This window comes from Olea europaea, chromosome 8 (assembly GCF_002742605.1).
Source record: "Olea europaea var. sylvestris chromosome 8, O_europaea_v1, whole genome shotgun sequence".
NCBI classification, from domain to species: Eukaryota; Viridiplantae; Streptophyta; class Magnoliopsida; order Lamiales; family Oleaceae; genus Olea; species Olea europaea.
The window spans coordinates 4998605-5019415 of NC_036244.1; the positions used below are offsets into that span (position 1 = coordinate 4998605).

Here is a 20811-nt window from a genome sequence, read left to right on the forward strand (position 1 = left end):
GACTGAGCCACCGAGCTGTCTCGAGCTCGAGCCATTGCCAAAAAATGTGGCTCAGTGGAACCTAACCAGCTCGAACATTTAGAGGCTGAGCAACAAACCAAATTGATACCCCTATTCGAGCTATTCTTCAAGCTGAGCAATAACAACTGTCCTGTAGGCCCCCACCTATTTTGGGGTGGTGGGCGGGGGCACCAAGGCCTGTACAACCAACTTTATTGTAGAATTTAACACGCAATGAAGATTTTTCATTTTGCCAAACAAGGAAATTCAAGAAAGTGACGGTGGTTTTATTAGCTGTTGTCAATTCTCAAACCTAACAGATATAGCTTACAAGCAGGATATAACAACAGCAAAACTACTTAGTTGCTGGTTTGAGATTCACTCAAAGTTTGATGCATGAGACTGCTGATGGTATTTTATGTATTAGTGATCCTCGTGCTGCGGCCATTCTCATAGTTCAATATCCCAGTCCTTAACTGTAGAATTAAGTGATAAGAAACTTTTAGTAGAAGATATTTATTCAAATAATATTCACGAATACTAGCAAAAAAGTCACAGGAACAAATTACCTCAGCAAGAAGGTTCTCAGCACCAGAGAAGTCGTGCTTTTCTCTCTTTAGGAGTTCAAGACGAGCACTGATATCACGCTTCTGTTCTTCTGCCTCGTCAAAAGGCATTTGAGAGAGAAAGTCATTAGCCAAGAGTTCTCCTTTAATTAATTGTGCAATTAACAAGCAGATGAAAGGCCAGATTAAGCCAGATTAAGTTTTACAAAATTACAAGGCTGCCTCAGGTGTTAAGCAGTTCACAGAGGTAGAAGCAATTTAAAGCAGTTGGGAGGCACAAAATGCAAAATTACAGGTGCCAAGAACCTTCCCTGAAAATCGCATAGATAAACAATTAGCCATTTTAAGTTCAAAACCAATTAGGAGAACCCGAAAAACCCATTCTTTTGAGATTTCCCATGTGAATGTGATCCTTTTAATCATCCAACAAATTTCTGCACCATGACAAGAGATAACAAAATCATCAAGTTTGGCTCACCTGTAACAACGAGCCTATTCTTATTATGGCATTTGTATTCAATATAGAGAGATCAGGTGCAAGAAACATTTTTCCCATTCTCAAGCATTTTCAGTAGCATATATTCTACTGTAATAGCTTATCAGAAACATTTTCTTCATGAAGCATTGCACTTTATCATTAAATCTAACAATGATCTATTGATTAAGTAGGTAACTCAGCTAGCCCATAAGCAGTGGCATAATTATTCGTAAAAAAAGTTGTAACTAGGCCGTATAAGTTCAAGTTTTCTTGCTAAAAGATGCCACCGGGTAGTATACACAGAAACACAGGATATGCATGTCTACCTGGACTTCGAATTTAATGTTTTACCATAATTGTTACTGCTGTAGACTATAAATATGTATAAACAGAAGCAAATTATAGCATAAAATTACAATCTAATGCATTTGCATTGCTTCCGACTTTCAGGATTCAATAAAATATAGACTAGATAAACATTTTCACTCAGATGCTGACATTACAGTTTCACTGAGCAATTGTATATGTCCTTCAAACAAATTAGATATCAAAATGAGTTGACTCTACATAATATCACAATTCAACAATGCTTTCAATGTCAGAATTTAGCAATTGCCAGCTTAATACTATTTTACTAATACTTCAAATAAGTAGTATATAACTTTAATAAGAGCTGGCAACAAGATATTCCAAGGACTTTGTACAATAAGTCAAAATCAATCATCTAAGTTTATCTTAATATTAATAAATGGACAAAAGGGCAGGTTAAATGCTGGCATCCAAATGAATACTCCCTTAAGAAGGCTACAAACATGAAAAACTAATCCTCTAAAATATAGCAAATTATAAGACAGCGTATACGTATCTAGTTTACATAGAAACACATCACCAGACAATGAGATAGTGCAAAGTTCTTGGAACAAACAATTACCAGCACAAAGTGCTAAATTTTTCGAATAATGCTACCTAGCACTAGTGGTGTTAAACACCAATTTAGATGTCAACATTTTATAATTTATATTACCTAGGTTATAAATCATTATATTTAATTGGACATGTAATTTAATGCTACAAGTGTTGCTACCTAGATTAGTGTTAAACATGGATAATGCTGGCCCATGGGCTTATGTAGCGAAGCGCTAGCCCTAGTTATCATATATCTATATATCGATTAAACGTGTCAAAATGTTTCGGGTTGTCATTTGTCATGTCCCAAGTAGCCTGGTCCAGACTAGCTGTGATTTGGACCATCTGTAGGGGACCTTAGTTCCGCAAGGGCATGTGTTTATTGGCCAGGTGAACGCCTATAGTATTGCATGTTCTACGCTGAATGGAATAGGATCGAAGTGGCATTTTTTACTTTTCGCTTTTCTTCATGTCTAATTCGGCATAAGAAACATGTAGTGAAGTTCTCTCATAATACTTAGGAGGCTGACCATACCATGAAGGAATGAAAATGGACAAAATCTAAAAGGGAAGAAAATATCTTTAATCTGGCACCAAATGCCAGTATAAAGTAAAAACAAAATTCTTAAAATAGGATAACTTCAAAACATCATATACCTTCTCAATATTCGAGTTTAGGGATGTAAACAAGTCAAATCGAAGATCATGGCTCGGGTAAAAAATGGATCGAGCTTCTTTGGCCCGAGTCAAGCGGGCTTGATTATTTATTTATTTATTTATAAAGTCGTGAAATTCAAAAAAAAATTTAACAATATAAATTATGTACAATTTATACTAATTTGAAATTTGAACTTTTTTTAACGGTTGCAAAACAACTGTAGCGGCCTGATGTAACCAAGCATTGTGCTAAAACCGATGGCGAATATGAAATTTTGAATTCCAATTTTGTCGATGTTATAAGGTGGTATCTTTCATACGCCTAATAATAATTGCAATTGATTGATGACGCAACAATAAATGAATGAAAATACATAATAAAGAGTTTCTGCTAAATTATATCTCGATTTTAAGCACTACAAGATATTTGGCTTTTACTTTCGATGTTTTATCTATTCTTAGTTTTAGTCAGCATTGAATACTAATTTAGTACATTACATATTGTTGTTCACAACAAAATAGAAAAATTGAATATGCCATGTAAATTCTTTTCTATGACTCAACTAGCCTATGACACAAGTCGACTGAGCCACCAAGCTGGCTCGAGCTTGAGCCATTGCCAAAAAACGAGGTTCAGTGGAACCTAACCAGCTTGAACTTTTAGAGGCCGAGCGACAAATCAAATTGACACCCCTATTCTTCAAGCTGAGCAATAACAACTGTCTTGCCAGCCCCCCGCCTATTGGGAATTAGGACTCCAAAAGCCCACTTTATTACTTGAACGCGACCCGTGCACTTGAAGTGTAGTATTTTATTGAACAAATGCACTTAGAGATGACAATTTACCCCTCCCGCCTAGACGAGTTGATGGGGCGGGCCACCCCCGCCCCCCCCCCCCCCCCCCCGGCCGGGGGGGGGGGGGGGGGGGGGGGGGCACCAAGGCCTGTACAACCAGCTTTATTGTAGGATTTAACACGCTAGGAAGAATTTTCATGTTGCCAAACAAGGAAATTCAAGAAAGTGACAGTGGTTTTATATACCGTTATCAATTCTCAAACATAACAGATATAGCTTACAAGCAGAATACAACAGCAAAACTACTTAGTTGCTGGTTTGAGATTCACTCAAAATATTGATGCATGAGACTGCTGATGGTATCTTATGTATTAGTGATCCTTGTGCTGCGGCCATTCTCATAGTTCAATATCCCAGTCCTTAACTGTAGAATTAAGCGATAAGAAACTTTTAGTAGAAGATATTTATTCAAATAATATTCACGAATAAAAGCAAAAAAGTCACAGTAATAAATTACCTCAGCAAGAAGGTTCTCAGCACCAGAGAAGTCGTGCTTTTCTCTCTTTAGGAGTTCGAGACGAGCGCTGATATCACGCTTCTGTTCTTCTGCCTGGTAAAAAGATACATTTGAGTGAGATAAGAATCATTAGCCAAGAGATCTCCTTTCATTAATTGTGCAATTAACAAGCAGATGAAAGGCCAGATTAAGTTTTACAAAATTACAAGGCTGCCTCAGATGTTAAGCAGTTCACAGAGGTAGAAGCAATTTAAAGCAGTTGGGAGGTGCAAAATGCAAAATTACAGGTGCCAAGAACCTTCTCTGAAAATCGCACAGATAAACAATTAGCCATTTTAAGTTCAAAACCAATTAGGAGAACCAGAAAAACCCATTCTTTTGAGATTTCCCATATGATTGTGATCCCTTTATTCATACTATAAATCTCTGCACCATGACAAGAGACAATAAAATCATCAAGTTTGGCTCACCTGTAACCCCGAGCCTACTCTTATTATGGCATTTGTATTCAATATAGAGAGATCAGGTGCAAGAAACAATTTTTCTCATACTCAAGCCTTTTCAGTAGCATATATTCTACTGTAATAGCTTATCAGAAACATTTTCTTCATGAAGCATTGCACTTATGTTTATCATTAAATCTAACAATGAACTAATGATTAAGCAGGTAACTCAGCTAGCCCATAAGCAGTGGCATAATTATTTGATTGTTAAAATCCGAGTAAAACAAATAGTAACTAGGCCATATAAGTTCAAGTTTTCTTGTTAAAAGATGCCACCAGGTAGTATACACAGAAACACAGGATATGCATTGCTACCTGGACTTGAATTTAATGTTTTACCATAATTGATACTGCTGTAGACTATAAATACGTATAAACAGAGGCAAATTATAGCATAAAATTACAATCTAATGCATTTGCATTGCTTCCAACTTGCAGGACTCAATAAAATATAAGACTAATTAAACATTTTCACTTAGACGCTGACATTACAAGTTTAAATTCACCTTTTGCAACATCCCCGTAAGGTAGTGGATTTCGTTTTTCTTTGCTTCGGACAAATTTTGTGCAGTTGCTTCAACATTACTCCTGTAATTTTGTGGTCATTACTTCATGGAAATCATATATTTACATAATACAGAATTGGCCCAATTGGAAGGGTAGAAAGTTTGGCAGCAGAAATCATAACTTTTAATCACTTCAACAAATAGTATTCAGAATTGATTAAAAAGTCAATTTAGTTACAAGAGGTCCATCCCAGCTTCTAGTTGCTTTTCATTCTAATAATGAAACTAATCTGCTAATAATAAATTGCTAAATAGCTAACAAAAATAAGGACACCTACTTCTCAGAAAGAAGAGGGTCCAGACTATGTTCTTCCACGAGTTCCTCTACACTGTCAAGAACTGTTGCAGCCTGCAAAAAGACAAAAATACAACAGCCAAGATCTTTCCAAATTCAACAATGTTCAGCAGAATTAAAAGACCTAAAATCATCTTTTATGGTAACACAATTTCGCAAATAAAACCTTTTAGAATTTCAGGGATACAATTTCAACAGAATAAAAGGATATTTTAGAGATCATACCTGTGTCGCAAGACATATAGACTCGAATTCTTCCTGCAAGAATTGAGAAAGACGAATCACGATAATATTTTATTTCTTTATATACTTTTAATATTTTTTTCCTTCCAATGGGTATGGTATATTCAGATGTGATGAAGCTCGTGACTAAATCTGGATGTATGACATAAATGATTGAAATACACCTTTAAGAGATAACTAGCATTGCCAAATTGGGTTGAAAAAGACTTTTTATGTAAGAAACTAATCCTGATCACCCACAAGGAAGAAATATTTAGCCACTCGGTCACAAATTTTAACTTGACTCATAGAGAGCATGTCAAGTCCAAGGCTTTTTTAGCATCATAGTTTTACTTATTTAAGAAGTTCATATGCACTTGAATGCAGAAGCCCGCACTTCTTTCCAGGCTTCATCTACAAAGATTAACAAAGGTGTTGAGAAAAAAAGTGAAAATACGATCACACATGACAAAGATGACAAACAACAAATAGAAAACATTTAATGCCGGATCTAATAAAAAGCATGAAGTGGCATAGGTGAGACCATCAGGTCAATAAATTATTGGATGGGACATCATAAAATACCTATTATGAGCATGTTAGAGGGACAGTGGCAGTGCATCCCCTAGGAGAAGGATTATGTGAATTAGGCTTGATGGCATTCTATTAAGCCTCCAATCCGTTTCATTTATGCTAGAAGAAACTAGAAGAATTGAAAAGTTACTAGAAGGGATGTGTAACAGCATTCGGTTAGGGAGCAGGAGAGAGGAGAGAAATTCTGTTAGGAAGAAATGTTATAAATAAGGGTAGGAAAGAATAGATAGGAGGCAAATATTTGAGTGAGTAGTAGAGTGGTTTATTCTTGTTTATAGCCTTCTTCATGCTTTATGTTTATTCCAGTTTCTGTAATCACCCGCTTTTAATCAAATAATCACTTATTCCACAATTTAACTTGTTCTTTCCAGTTGGTATCCTAACAAATTGGTATCAGAGCTCGTTCGATCCAATGGCGCAAAAGAAGGACAGCGGGATGGAGGCAGTGGAAAAGGAACTAGAAGAAGTGAGGGGAGGCATGCAAGGACTACCAATCCTAGAGAAATCGGTGGAAAATCTCAACCAAAATATGGTAAGGATTCTGCACTCCTTGGAGGAAACTCAAAACTGTCGCAACACTTGTTAACCCCAGAGCGGGGTTAGGGAAGAATCCGAAAGGAGAAGGGTCTGGTAGCATCACAGAGGACTCCGCTCCAATCAATTCCACCAGGCAAGAAATCAGACGTGGCGAAGAAGTGAGATTAGAGCAGCCCAAGGAGGAAAACAGCTGGAGGGGAATCAAGAAGCTGGAGATACCCATCTTCGCCGGCGAAAACCCTTCCGGGCTGAGAGATACTTCGAAATCAATAGTCTCAACGAGAAGGAGAAACTGGGCGCAATTGGAGTTAGCTTAGATGGCGAAGCTCTTTCGTGGTTACAATGGACGGAGGCAAGGACTCCATTTCACAATTGGGACCAATTCCGACAGCAATTACTGATGCGATTTAGGCTTACCCAAGAAGGGAACGTTTGTGAAAAATTTCTGGCGGTCAAACAAGAAGGGACCGTCGCCGAATTCAGAAGGAATTTTCAGTCACTGGCAACACCGGTCACGGGGATCTTAGAGGAAGTAATGGAAGGGATCTTCGTTAATGGGCTGAAGCCGGATGTAAGAGCTGAGGTTAGGGTGTTGGGCCCAAAAGAGTTGGGCCAAATTATGGATATGGCCCAACGCATAAAAGACCGAAATAACTTAATGAAAACAGCAAGGGAGAGTCCGGCCCAAAAGACAAACAAAACACTGGCAGCTCCAAATCACTGGGAAGGGAGGAAACCCAGTCCATTTCCAACACGATCTGTGACGGTGGGAGAGAAATTGATAGCGCCAACCAAGGACCCGCCGGTCAAGCGTATGACCGACGCCGAATGGCAGCTCAGGCAAGAAAAAGGGTTGTGTTTCCGGTGCGATGAAAGGTACACTGCAAGTCACCAATGTAAGAGGAAAGAGCTTAGGATTTTGTTGCTACAGGAAGGAGATGAGTTAGGAGGGGAAATTGAGTCGCCGGTGGAGGAAGAAAAAGTAGAGGTTGCTGAGTTGGTCGAACTCTCTTTGAATTCGGTGGTGGGGTTATCAACTCCAGGAACTATGAAGCTCAAGGGTGCGGTAAAGCAAAAGGAAGTGACTATTCTGGTTGATTGTGGTGCAACGCACAATTTTATCTCTCTGGGTCTGGTCCACGAATTGGAATTGTCAATCACGACTACTACTAATTATGGGGTCATTATGAGGTCTGGTGAATTGTCAAGGGCAAGGGAATTTGCAAAGAGGTCGTGTTGGAGATGTAGGGCTTGACCGTAGTAGAAAATTTTCTACCTCTGGAGTTGGGTGGAACCGATGTAGTGTTGGGAATGCAATGGCTTGGGAGTTTGGGCTCAATGGAGGTTTATTGGAAGTGCCTGACCATGAAATTTTGGATGGGGAAATCAATGATAGTGCTGAAGGGGAAACCAAGGCCAAATAAAACAGGAATATCACTTAAGGTCATGGTAAAGCCTTTGCAAGAAGAAGGTCAGGGGATATGGGTGGAAAGCATCTCGGGCTTGGGGAACGAAACTCGAAAGGAAGAAGTGTTAGCAGAAAATATCAAACAGCTGATACAACAATTTCAATACATATTTCAGGAACCGCCAGGATTACCCCCCGTCGAGAAACAGACCATACCATTAGACTTAAAGAGGGAACTGAGCCAGTCAACGTCCGGCCCTTCCGCTACCCGCACATTCAAAATAATGAGATAGAGAGGATGGTCCGGGAAATGCTTGCAGTCGGGATTATTCAGCCTAGCATATCTCCATTCTCTAGCCCCATTTTGCTTGTCAAGAAAAAGGATGGCAGTTGACGCTTTTGCATGGATTATCGTGCCCTCAACAAAGTCACCATTCCCGACAAATTTTCAATTCCTGTAATTGGTGAATTACTGGACGAGCTGCATGGAGGAACAGTTTTTTCTAAATTGGACCTCAAATCGAGGTACCATCAAATTCTGGTGCGAGAAGAAGACATACATAAAATGGCATTCCGGACACATGAGGGGCATTATGAATTTTTGGTAATGCCATTTGGGCTCACAAATGCACCGACCACTTTCCAGTCACTTATGAATCAGGTATTCCGAGGCTATTTAAGGAAGTTTGTTTTGGTGTTTTTTGATGATATTCTGGTATACAATAAGGATGGGAAGGAGCATGAACGTCACTTGAAGATGGTCTTTCAAACACATCGGTTGTATGCCATCATTAAAAAGTGCTTCTTCGCCCAACCACAGATAAAGTATTTGGGCTATTGAGTAACGGCTAAAGGGGTGGCAGCCGACCCTAGCAAAACTAGCCAACACCAAAAACTCTTAAGGAACTTCGGGGCTTCCTAGGATTGACAAGCTATTACCGAAGGTTTGTGGCCCGCTATGGAGCTATATCTTGGCCTCTCACACAGCAATTATAGAAGGATGCATTTGGGTGGGGGTAATTAGCATAAAACATCCCTACCTTTCGATGTTTTTGTGGAAAACGTCCCTACCTTTCATTTTTTGGCGGATTACACCCTTACCTTCACCTTTTTTTGCGCAAAACGTCCTTCTGTCAACTCTCCGTTAAAATGCTCCATTAAATAAAAAAGGTAACTAGCACAAAAGGTCCCTATCTTTCAAAGTTATTGTGCAAAACGTCCCTACCTTTTATTTTTTAGCATAATTAGCAGAAAAGGTNTAGCATTTTTACCCCTACATTTCACCTTTCATTGCGCAAAAGGTCCTTTTCATCCATTTTTTCAATAAAATGACGATTTTACCATTCTATTGAAATAAAACAAAAAGAAAAGAAAAAAATAATTAATTAATTGCAATCATAATTCTAAATCTTTCAAAACATTAAAGATAAATCCTAAATTCTCCACTACCGCTACTTTCACAACCCCACCAAGCCACCACCTATAGATCCATATAGCACCACTTTTCGATCACAACACCTATCAGACTCCACCACCACCAGCATCGCCTCACTCTCCCCAATATCCTCCTCCATAGTATTGATCACCAATCTGTCCAAAACAACCACATTTACGGTGGTGGAGTTCGGTGGGCATGGTGGCCGAAAGGTGGTATTATGTGGATTTATAGTTGGCAGCTTGATAGGTTGTGAAAATGGTGGTGGTTGAGAATTTATGATTTTTTTGTAATTTTTTAAAAATTTAAGAACTATGGTTGCAGTTGGTAATTCATCTTTTCTTTTTGTTTTATTTGAATAGGAGAGTAAAATCGTCGTTTTATTGAAAAAATAGATGAGAAGGACCTTTTTTGCAATGAAAGGTGAAAGGTAGGGGTGAAAATGCTAAAAAAATAAAAGGTAGGGATGTTTTTTACAATAACATTGAAAGGTAGGGACCTTTTGTGCTAATTATGCCAAAAAACGAAAGGTAGGGACGTTTTGCACAATAATATTGAAAGGTAGGGACCTTTTGTGCTAATTACCTATTGATTTAATGGAACATTTTAACGAGAACTTGATAGAAGGACGTTTTGCACAAAAAAAGGTAAAGGTGAAGGTGTAATCCGCAAAAAAACGAAAGGTAGGGACGTTTTTCACAAAAACATCGAAAGGTAGGGACGTTCCTTTGGGTGGACTCCAGAGGCTGAGAAGGCTTTCCAACAATTAAAAATAGCCATGACCAAAGTCCCAGTTCTAGCCCTTCCGGATTTCTCAAAAACATTTGTGGTAGAAACCGATGCATCTGGATACGGTCGGGGGGCAGTGTTGATGCAGAGCCAACAGCCCATTGCTTTCTTTAGTCAAGTATTATCCAGCAAGTCCCAACAGAAGTCAGTTTATGAGAAGGAATTGATGGTCATAGTATTGGCAATTCAAAAATGGTGACATTACCTATGGGGGCGACGATTTCTAGTACAAACGGACCAAAGGAGCCTGAAGTATTTGCTGGAATAAAGAGTAGTGCCCGGGGAGGTTCAACGATGGGTTACTAAGTTGATGGGATATGAGTTCGAGATACAATATCGTCCCGGCACGGAAAATAAGGCCGCAGATGCGTTGTCCAGAATCCACCCCTCGGTAGAGTTCTCGGCCATCACTACTCCGACGGTAGTGGACGTCCAAACAATATTGGAACAGGTAGCCTCCGACCTTCTTCTCTCAAAATTAAGGAGGAGTTGCAAAAAGACCCCGACTCCCACCCACGTTTCTCACTGGAGCAAGGGAGGTTGTTGTACAAAGGAAGGCTGGTAATTTCTCAGACTTCATCATTAATTCAAAACTTAGTCTGGTGGGTGGTCACTCCAATTTTCTCCGGACATACAAACGGATGACATCAGATTTATATTGGAGGGGAATGAAGAAAGATATCAGAAAGTTTGTGGAGGAATGTCCAGTATGCTGATAGGATACCAACTGGAAATCAGATGAATAAGCTAATGAGATAATAACCTTTGATTGAATAATAAGAAAATTACATAAATTAGATGACAAAAGCCTATAGAAGGCTGTAACCGAGAACCACTCTACTACCTTCAAATATTTCCTATCTTCTACCCTCCCTTCTACCTTTATTTATAGCAATTTACTAACTAATTCCCCTCCCGCTTGCCCTTGTAACAGAATTCTGTTGCTGTCCCTCATTCTTGAGTCTTCTGGGTTCTTCTAGAGTTAGATGCTTATCAATACCCCGGGGTTCCAAAGACACCTTGTCCTCAAGGTGGAAATTAGGGCCAATTGTCATCATTTTTTTGGGGTTCAGACCAGAGTCAAGCAGAATGTTGCTAGGTTTAATATCGTTGTGTACAATTCGAAGTCGGTATTGTTAATGCAGATAAGACCTCTTGTTACTCCCAAGCATATGTCGAAGCGTGTTGGCCAGTTAAGAGCTAAACTTCTATTCCCAATTAATACTCGATCAAGACTCTTGTTTTAGAGATGCTCATGAACAAGCAACGATTTATCTACCTCGATGCAACATCCATACACTTTCCCCAGATTACAGCGTTGCACAACTAATATAGTGACACTCTTCGCAACAAATTGACTCTTTCCTTGATGTGATGCCACTGGCATTGCGTATTAGCAACAACTCTCAAAGGGGTTTCATCAGTCTCTTTTATTAGGTTAAAGTCTATGAAATCCAATTTTCCCTTGGCATATATATGAAAAACACGCCATCCTAGACCCATCCACTTAATAGGAGCTAGAATTCCAATTTCTGCAAACTTAAGTTTTACAGTAAAATTACCATTCTCAAGATCCAATCTATAGTATCTCAACGTTCCAGCAGGAATTCGAGCAGTTTGAAACAACTCAGAGTCAATAGCAGGAAATTGGGACAAAGAAGAGCCTTTATAGCATGGGCTGTTGCTATCAGAATGCTGACCAACATTGCTAACTGCCCATGTGTCTGTACTGCTTGTGTAATGTGTTGTAGGACCAAGAGGCTTTTCTCGTCCATCTCATATACAATGTGATCTAAACCACCACATTTAATGGCGCAACTGGCATTCAACCGAGTATCTATCATGAGTATGGTATCCAACGAAACTCCATAGCCAGTAGTCCCTATCCATTGAATGCCCGAATTTTGATTCAAAGATGGGTCGGGTACCGATGTAGGGGTTGAAGAGGGAGCCGCTATCATGTGAATTGGGGAGAGAGATGTATTCACGTTGCACAAAGGAAATGGACTTGTATTACAGATTGGGCCTAGTTTTCCTTGGGCTTTCAATATTAAGTTGATTTGTACTTATTGGGCCCTCTCCAAAATCAAGCCCACAGATTTTACAATATGAACATCAACCCTATTTGCTAGCCCATTGACATATTTCTCCTCCCGTCTATTCGTTGATGCCTTTATCTTGTCCAGCTTGTTTTGCAGTGGATTTCCTGGTTCAAAAACTTCAATGAAGGAGAAGCTAGGGCTTCCAACATCTCTTCTTCTTTGGTAGTATCTTCATGTTCCAGTCCCACACTTTCAAGATTTCCACTCATGGCTGCTTAGGATGAATCAATGTTTCTATAGCCTTCTAGGTAGCCTCCATTGGTTGCAACATCCTGGCCATGATCTAGGTTAAACATTCCACGGACCCTTCCAATCCAGATAAGCACTGAATTTTTGTTTTCAATTTCTTCATCTTCTTTTCCATTGCATTCACTCGGCTTCCTATCTTCTTCTCGGCCATCAAATCGGACCTGCTCTGATAGATCCAATGGAATTTTGGGATGATTAGATCATCAAAACTGGAGTATCCAATAGGCTGTGAGAGATCTCCATAAGTAGGATTATAAAGACCCAATTTATATGAGCTGTAATAAGAAAAGATCCATGGAAATACTGGACCCTGCAGCCCCTTATTTTTATTATGATGCTCGTGTGGATTTTTCTCTTTCCACCGATGGTAAAGTAGGTTTCCTAGTTGCAGTAGATTATTGCTCGAATCTGGAGAAATTAGTTGGTTTTTATGGGTGTAAATAGTAGTTGGGCCATTCATCCTTACTCCATTTAGGCCCATTACGCCTTGGGTTTGATTAAATGAAATTTTGCAATTTCCTTGTTGGGCCATCTCTCTAATATAATCCAAACCCACTATCTTCACCCATTTTTCTTCTGTCATCTTCTCTGGAGTCAGCTTAACTAGTTGCTCTTCCATTACAACGGCTAAAATGTTCGCCAGGGGGATTACCCATGCCTCCGACTGCTGGTGGTACTCCTCTTCAAGTGCAGGGCTCTCTAATTGTCGATTTCGGTACTTTGGTCGCCATTATTCGCCCAGTCCTTCTTTCACTTCTCTATTTCCTTCCTCCACAGCCAGCGTGACTACTAAATTCATTGTAAATTCTAAAGGGACGTCCTTTGGCCCCTTTTTCTTCCATTCTCTCTCTTGCCACTTCCCAAGTTCGACTGCAGGATGAGTACTTATGAATTCCGACTGTAGTGGTTCCTCCGTCACACTAGTCTTCTCTCCTTCTAGCGCCAGTGGAAACTCATACTTCTCTTCTTCCTCCGACGACGGTGGCTGTTCATTCTTTGTCTCCCAGAGTGCTGTCGTCCAGTTCACCACCCTTCCCGACTTACCTTCTGGAATTTCTTCAACAATGAAGATATGCTCCTCATGGAATCAAGCTAATGTCAACTTCTTCAATTCTTCCCAGGTTTGTATCGGACAGCAATAGTCTATCTCTTGAAACCATGCCCAAGCCTCTCCAAGGAAGCAAGCGACTGCGACTTCAACCTTCTCCCTCTCCGATAAGTTTCGATTCATGTTTATGCATTGCTCTGCCTCAAACAGCCACGAATCTAAATTATCCTCATAGAATATCTGTGTGTTGAGTATGCACATGATCCAACCCTGAATCGACCTCCTTTCTATTGCATCACCATCTTCTCCGACTCAAGCTCAAAACTCTTTTGATTCTCTGCCGCTAAAAATAGTTTCCCTTAGTCTAAGAATCGACCGCTCTGATACCAATTGATAGGATACCAACTGGAAATCAGATGAATAAGCTAATGAGATAATAACCTTTGATTGAATAATAAGAAAATTACAGAAATTAGATGATAAAAGCCTATAGAAGGCTGTAACCGAGAACCACTCTACTACCTTCAAATATTGCCTATCTTCTACCCTCCCTTCTACCTTTATTTATAGTAATTTCCTAACTAATTCCCCTCCCACTTGCCCTTGTAACAGAATTCTGTTGCTGTCCCTCATTCTTGAGTCTTCTGGGTTCTTCTAGAGTTAGATGCTTATCATATGCCAGCAGAACAAAAATTCAGCTTTATCGCCCGCAGGCCTCCTACAACCCCTGCCTATTCTGTGTCTGGTTTGGGAAGATACTTCCATGGATTTCATAGAGGGACTACCAAAGTCAGGGGGATTTGACTCCATATTGGTGGTGGATCGCCTAAGCAAGTATGCTCATTTTCTCCCCCTCAAACACCCGTTCACAGCACCGATGGTTGCAGCCATATTTGTCAAAGAAGTGGGAAAACTTCATGGTATCCCGAGATCCATTGTATCAGATCGGGACAAGGTCTTCTTAAATCAATTTTGGACGGGATTGTTCAAGCTACAAGGCACTAGTCTCCGTCGAAGCATGGCGTATCACCCACAAACAGACGGCCAGATAGAAATTGTTAACAAATGCGTGGAAGCTTATTTGCGGTGTTTCACATTTGATAAGCCTCGAAACTGGACTATTTGGCTACCATGGGCCGAATATTGGTATATTACTACCTTCCATGCTTCCACAAAAATCACTCCTTTTCGAGCAATTTATGGGAGAGACCCTCCTCCACTCATTCGATATGGTGTCCAGAACACAGTTGTTTCAGCCGTAGAACAACAACTGCAGGACAGGGATCAGATTTTGGATGAACTGAAACATAATCTGCTCCAAGCTCAGGCCCGAATGAAGTTATCAACGGATCAGCATAGGAGAGACACTGAGTTCATGGAAAGGGATTTTGTCTATGTAAAGCTAAGACCATACCGCCTACGGTCTCTAGCGAAAAAACCCAATGAGAAACTGGGTCCCAAGTATTTTGGCCCATATAAAATTATAAAGAGGGTGGGTACAGTAGCCTATCAGCTGGAGTTGCCACCAACAACTACAATTCACCCGGTTTTTCGTGTGTCTCAACTAAAAAAGGCTCTAGGAAATTTGGAGTTTAGCCAACCACTTCCCATGCATCTGGACACTAGTATGGAGTGGATGGTTGAGCCAAAACAAGTGCTTGGGGTGCGCAAGGTAGGAATTGAGCAGCAACCAGAAACAGAAGTGCTAATTCAATGGAAGGGGCTACCTAAAGAAGAGGCATCCTGGGAATTAGCTAGTTTGTTCCAGCAGCAGTTTCCCAATTTTCACCTTGAGGACAATGTGATTTTGGAAAACGGGGGTAATGTTAAGCCTCCAATCCGTTTCATTTATGCTAGAAGAAACCAGAAGAATGGAGAAGTCACTAGAAGGGATGTGTAACAGCATTCGGTTAGAGAGCACGAGAGAGGAGGGAAATTCTGTTAGAAAGAAATGTTATAAATAAGGGTAGGAAAGAATAGATAGGAGGCAAATATTTGAGTGAGTAGTAGAGTGGTTTCTTCTTGTTTATAGCCTTCTTCAAGCTTTATGTTCATTCCAGTTTCTGTAATCACCCGCTTTTAATCAAATAATAACTTATTCCACAATTTAACTTGTTCTTTCCCGTTGGTATCCTAACACATTCACAAGACACAACACCAAAAATAACAGTGATTTGAACGAAGAGAAACTAAGTACTCTAGGTCGACCGCCCAAATCGTGGAACTAGTTGGACTAAAAACAAGATTTGAATGATCTTTCGCTTAATAACAAACTGCTCTCAGCAATTAATTTCTGATCGCTTGACTTGAATGATCAAATGGGAACAAGTGATAACTAATTTGAATCCACTTCTCTTATCATAGAATTCATAGCACATTTTCACAACAATAAAAACCAGAACAGAATTTAGTATGAAGTGTTTAGGAAAATAATATACTCCCTCTACCACACTAAGGGATTTCAAATTGAACTATCGTTTAAGGAGTATGCACCGATTGCATTTCTTCAATTTAGTCTAGCATTCATGTACGAAAACACCATTAAATGAAAAGTCTAATTAAATGTAATGGCTAAGTACTTGACAAAACAATTGTATGGAGATAAAATCAGAAATATTAATCAATATTTTGAAATGATTTTATTTTGGGGCATCCCAAAATGTGAAGTGTGGAATAATGATGAGATGGAGGAATATTGTCTACTACTAGACAATATCCATCCAGATAAAATACAAATAAAATGTGAAAGATAAATTTGTTTTGATATACTTTAAATATATTATATATATAAAACATGACAATACTCCGATTCCACTAATTGGTCTCATTCTGACTCGTCGTAAAGTAGATCAGAAAAGATAACCTTAATGTCAATGGACCAGCAGAATGTACCACCACAGTTTCAAACTTATAGGAGATATAGTAACTAGTAAGTTATAAGGAATCGGCCTACGCTACATATCAAGTCAACCTCAAGGCCTGTTTCTCAAAGTTTCTTTCATGGTATTCATTCTTGAATCTTTCAATGGCACAGTATGGTCAAAGTCTAGTCACGTGGTAATGGGATAGCTTAACTCAATGGCACGCTCAGTCGTTGAAAAGCAGGTGAAGAACATCAGAACCGCCTAGAATGGCGAACACTGGTTTTGTTGGTTAAAAGTTAGTAATAATAGATCAGGAAATAGCAGTAAGATGATAATCTTAACGATTGAAAAACCACTGAATTATTTCAATTCATAAATAGTGCAGAGATATAATTTTGTGCAAATGAAAGCCAATACACATTATAAATTGCATACCTCTATATCTTCATGCAAAGAATTGATCACCTGAAATTAAATCTTAAAGTTCAGTGAGGAGGAAATGCCAAGTGCCGAGGAAGACATTTCCTACTGTTAGGTTCCCATAAAAAACAAGGGTAAAACAGAAGCAAGGGAAAAATCATACATGGAAGGCATATTCTCCTACGGTGTTCTCAACAGCAAAAAAAAGGTTAAAAAAAATATTTTTATTTATAATGTTGTTTAACAGAATTAAAAGAAGAAAAAAAAATCACATTCTGCATGCAAAAAATAAAAAATAAAGCAAGGGAGTTCATTTTTCACATAATTTTTTTTTTTATTTTCCTTTATTATAGCTTTCCCACATCCATTTCCACAATGAAGCACAAGTTACAGCCAAAAGGAAATATTTTTAAGCATCAGATGTCATAACTTGATTATAAGAACCAAATTATGGGTGGGCATTTTGATCGGAGCAAACCTCCCCAATGGAACCGGAAGTTCCAGTCCGGTTCCAAATAATAATAATAATATTAATTAGTGACCAAAACCGAGAACCGTGGATCTCAGACAGTTCAAAGTTCTTGAACCAGAACCGTAGGAACCCGACCTTGAAATCAAATTTGTTATTTTTTATAAATTTTTGTTTTTTACAATTATTCGCCCAAATCCATTGACAAGGCCCAACAAGTAACAAGTTTGCAAGGCCCAAATAGTAAGTACTCTAATCAATTAAATTCATTCATTTGAACAATTGAATCATATTACTCTCGTTCGTAATCACTCCTCACTGTACTTTACGTGTTGTCGGCCCCATAAATCCTCTTGAGGTGACATACCGAGGGCCATGGACAGAATTCGATGCTATTAGGATAAATGTTGGATGCTATTCGGTTGCAAAGTTGCAGTGAATTAAAAAAGTGCTGAAATATGTATAAGTGACATTTTATTTTTTCGAAATCTGCTAGATATCGGGAAGATATATATTGTCAGCTCACGTTTTTTATGAAAAATGTTATGGATAGAATCGAACTGAAACCGATAGTGGTTTCAATAATGATGTGGACCCGAATGGTTCCACTTACGAGATACCCAAAGTGTAATGGATGGTTCAAGGTATTGAAATATTCAAACTGATCCATCCGACGCCTAGGCCTAACCAAAATAGCCTCCAATATCAGTAAGACCCTTTTCCAGTTATACATGTTTGACTAAGCTTAAAATTTTTTACTTAAGTAAATAAGCTTTAAATGAGATAAACAGTTTATCCATAAAAAGCTAAAAATAATGAAGTTGCTTATTAAGAGGTACTAATTTACTATCACAAATATAACTTATTTTACTAAAAAAAGAAAAGGGTCAGTGATCCAAATTACCCAAAAATGTTGAGAGACAAGATTTTTTAGGCTTAGCCAAACAATCTCTTCGAGAGGGGGGGGGGGGTTGAAGGGGGGCAAAAATTAAATTTTATATATATAATAACACAGAAATTAAAAAATAAAACCCTACTCGGAATAAACTTAAGCAAGCATTGATATATCAAACCTGAATGAACAGACGGTGGAGGCGTGCGTGTTCTGCTGCAGTAAAACTCGGAAAAGCTTTACAAAATTCCTATGAATTAACAAAAAAGGAAAAATCAGTTACTGATTCAATTGAAATAAAAACAGTGATATTACTGTAATTGACTAAAAAAAAACTAACCTCTTTGGAACAAGCAGTTAATAAGGAATGCAATGCACGCTTGAATGATTTCTTCAGATTCAATTGCCTAGATCCTGGAATTGAGGCCTTCATTTCACTATCTTTTTCCATTTTATTTTTTTTCTCTTTTTCTGGTGAAATGTTTGAAAAAATATTGGGAATAAGTAAAGAGAGTACCAATTTGAGAAAGGGACAGAAAGAGGCGGGAAATTATATTGGTCTTCTTTTAGAGAGAAAATAATAGTAAAACATATATAAACAAGAAAAATTCGCAAAGTGGTGTCCCATAATTTTTTTAAAAAATTAGAAATATATTTCATTTAAAATAATTAAATACATATTAGCACAAAAAAAAAAAAAAAAAAAAAAAAAATTTAGCCCCTCTTTGGGAGCATTTTCAAGGGAAAAAAATGAGATTTTTGACCGTTAATTTCAAATTTCAGCCGCACTTTTTGACTGTTTCTCTCTACCGTGGATCCCGGTTGGCATCTCAATGGTCAGAATTTTTCTACTAATTTCCTAAAAAATGGCTGCCGAACAGAGGCTTAGTAAAATTTCTTTTATTTTGTATTATAAATTTTTTTCAATAATATATTTAAAAATAATAAAATTTATCGCCAATTCAGCAAAAAGTTGGGATTACAAACATTGAAAAAAACAGAATGGAAAAAAGTTCAAAAAGAATGAAAAGGTTAAGAATGGTCTCGTTTGACATTAATATAAGAATAAGTGCATGTTTGAGCTACATTATTTTTAAAAAATTCATTCTTAAATAGTGATTTGACATCATTTCAACCACACATTTTTCAATAAAATAATATTACACGCAATTCAAAAAAATTCTTATTTTTTAACCACACATTTCTCATCAATACATTATTCAATAATGCATTATTATCAAAATAATGTGGCTCAAACACCCCTTAAGAATGAAAAATATAGTCATTACAGGCCCACACAAGAAATAGAAAGTCAAATATGGTATCTTGATGTAATGGATAACGATTATATTTTTTATTTTCATGGACAAATAATGGGAAACAAATTGGGGCAAAAAATTTGAAGATCATAAAAAGAATCATTCATTCAAGCCCTAATTTTCAAGATGCTAAATTTTAGGTAGGGATGACAACGGTTCGGTTTTGGTTCGATTCGACCAAAATCATCACCGAACCGTCAAATTTTTTGTCATACCATAACCACGTAAATCGGTTCGGTTCGTATCTCGATTTGGCTTGGTTCAGTTCGATTAACAACCACGAAAATAAATTATTTTTTATAGGTCCATCCGTCAAATTGAGATAAAGCAATTTATAAAAAGAGAGTTAATGAAAAAAAATACACGATATTCCAAACGAAAATGCAAACATTATCCCAAATTCTAATTGCAAACTACAAATTTAACAAACAATATTATAAATATAATAATAATAAACTTTTCATTCATTCTTGATTCTTGTGCATTGTAGTTACTTGATTCATGATCAATAATTCAAAAGTTTGAACCTTAACTCATATTTAATCTCTATTCTTCCTCCACAACTCTTACTAGCATAGGTCAGCACTCAAAATTAATTCTTATATAGTAACTAAGAAATATAAGTAAAGAATACAACGATACCACCTAATCCAGAATGGTTTTAACTAAGATTTAAATAAAAAAATGTATCTCTTCGTCAACTTTCTCCTCACTAAACATTGTCATCCCTAATAAAAGAATGATTTTTTTTAAGCGGGTAATCGGTTCGGTTTCGGTTCGACGGCATAAATATCATACCCGCACCGTCACGAACCGGTTCATTAAAATCAAATATCATATCCGTCTCATTGCACCATCGGTTCAGTTTTTTCGCCCCATTCGTTCCGGTTAACCGCGATTTTCGATTTTAACGATTCAAATTGTCATCCCTAATTTTAGGTTACTTTCAATTGATTTCTGACAACGATATAATAAACATATTCTTTAGCAAATAATATGACATTGGAAATGTTACGAAGTGAGTATTCTAAGAAGGAAAATACTTCTTACACATAATGTGATGTCCACCCCTCGCATGGAGGGGATCCATTTCTAAGAAACTTAACTATTCTCAATTCAAACTTCTCTATAAAAACTTATGATTGTTTTTCTCGAAACCTAGCAGTTACCTTATCTACCA

General features: G+C 38.0%; 1 protein-coding gene across 2 annotated transcripts; it reads right to left on the bottom strand.

Annotated features, from left to right (window-relative positions):
- Positions 1–222: 222 nt before the first annotated feature.
- On the bottom strand, positions 223–18804 carry LOC111398611. Of its 2 annotated transcripts, none has more exons than XM_023025605.1 (8): positions 18653–18804; positions 18494–18562; positions 16967–16996; positions 5509–5541; positions 5267–5337; positions 4929–5010; positions 570–662; positions 223–476 (listed from the first exon to the last, which is right to left on the bottom strand). In XM_023025605.1, exons 1-8 carry the CDS (start codon positions 18761–18763, stop codon positions 417–419), a joined length of 549 nt encoding a protein of 182 aa, XP_022881373.1. In that variant the 5' UTR covers positions 18764–18804; the 3' UTR covers positions 223–416. The 2 variants fall into 2 exon arrangements, with proteins under 2 accessions (XP_022881373.1, XP_022881371.1); XM_023025603.1 differs by lacking the exons at positions 223–476; positions 570–662 and adding exons at positions 3571–3826; positions 3920–4012 and having other exon boundaries at positions 18653–18803.
- Positions 18805–20811: the final 2007 nt, after the last annotated feature.

Excerpts from the sequence above, each read along its gene's own strand:
- LOC111398611 (XM_023025605.1), bottom strand. The coding sequence starts at position 18,763 with ATGGAAAAAGATAGTGAAATGAAGGCCTCAATTCCAGGATCTAGGCAA. Across the intron at positions 18,563-18,652 it reads TAACTGCTTGTTCCAAAGAG|GAATTTTGTAAAGCTTTTCC; the intron begins GTTAGTTTTTTT and ends GTTAATTCATAG. Across the intron at positions 5,338-5,508 it reads CTATATGTCTTGCGACACAG|GCTGCAACAGTTCTTGACAG; the intron begins GTATGATCTCTA and ends GTCTTTTTGCAG.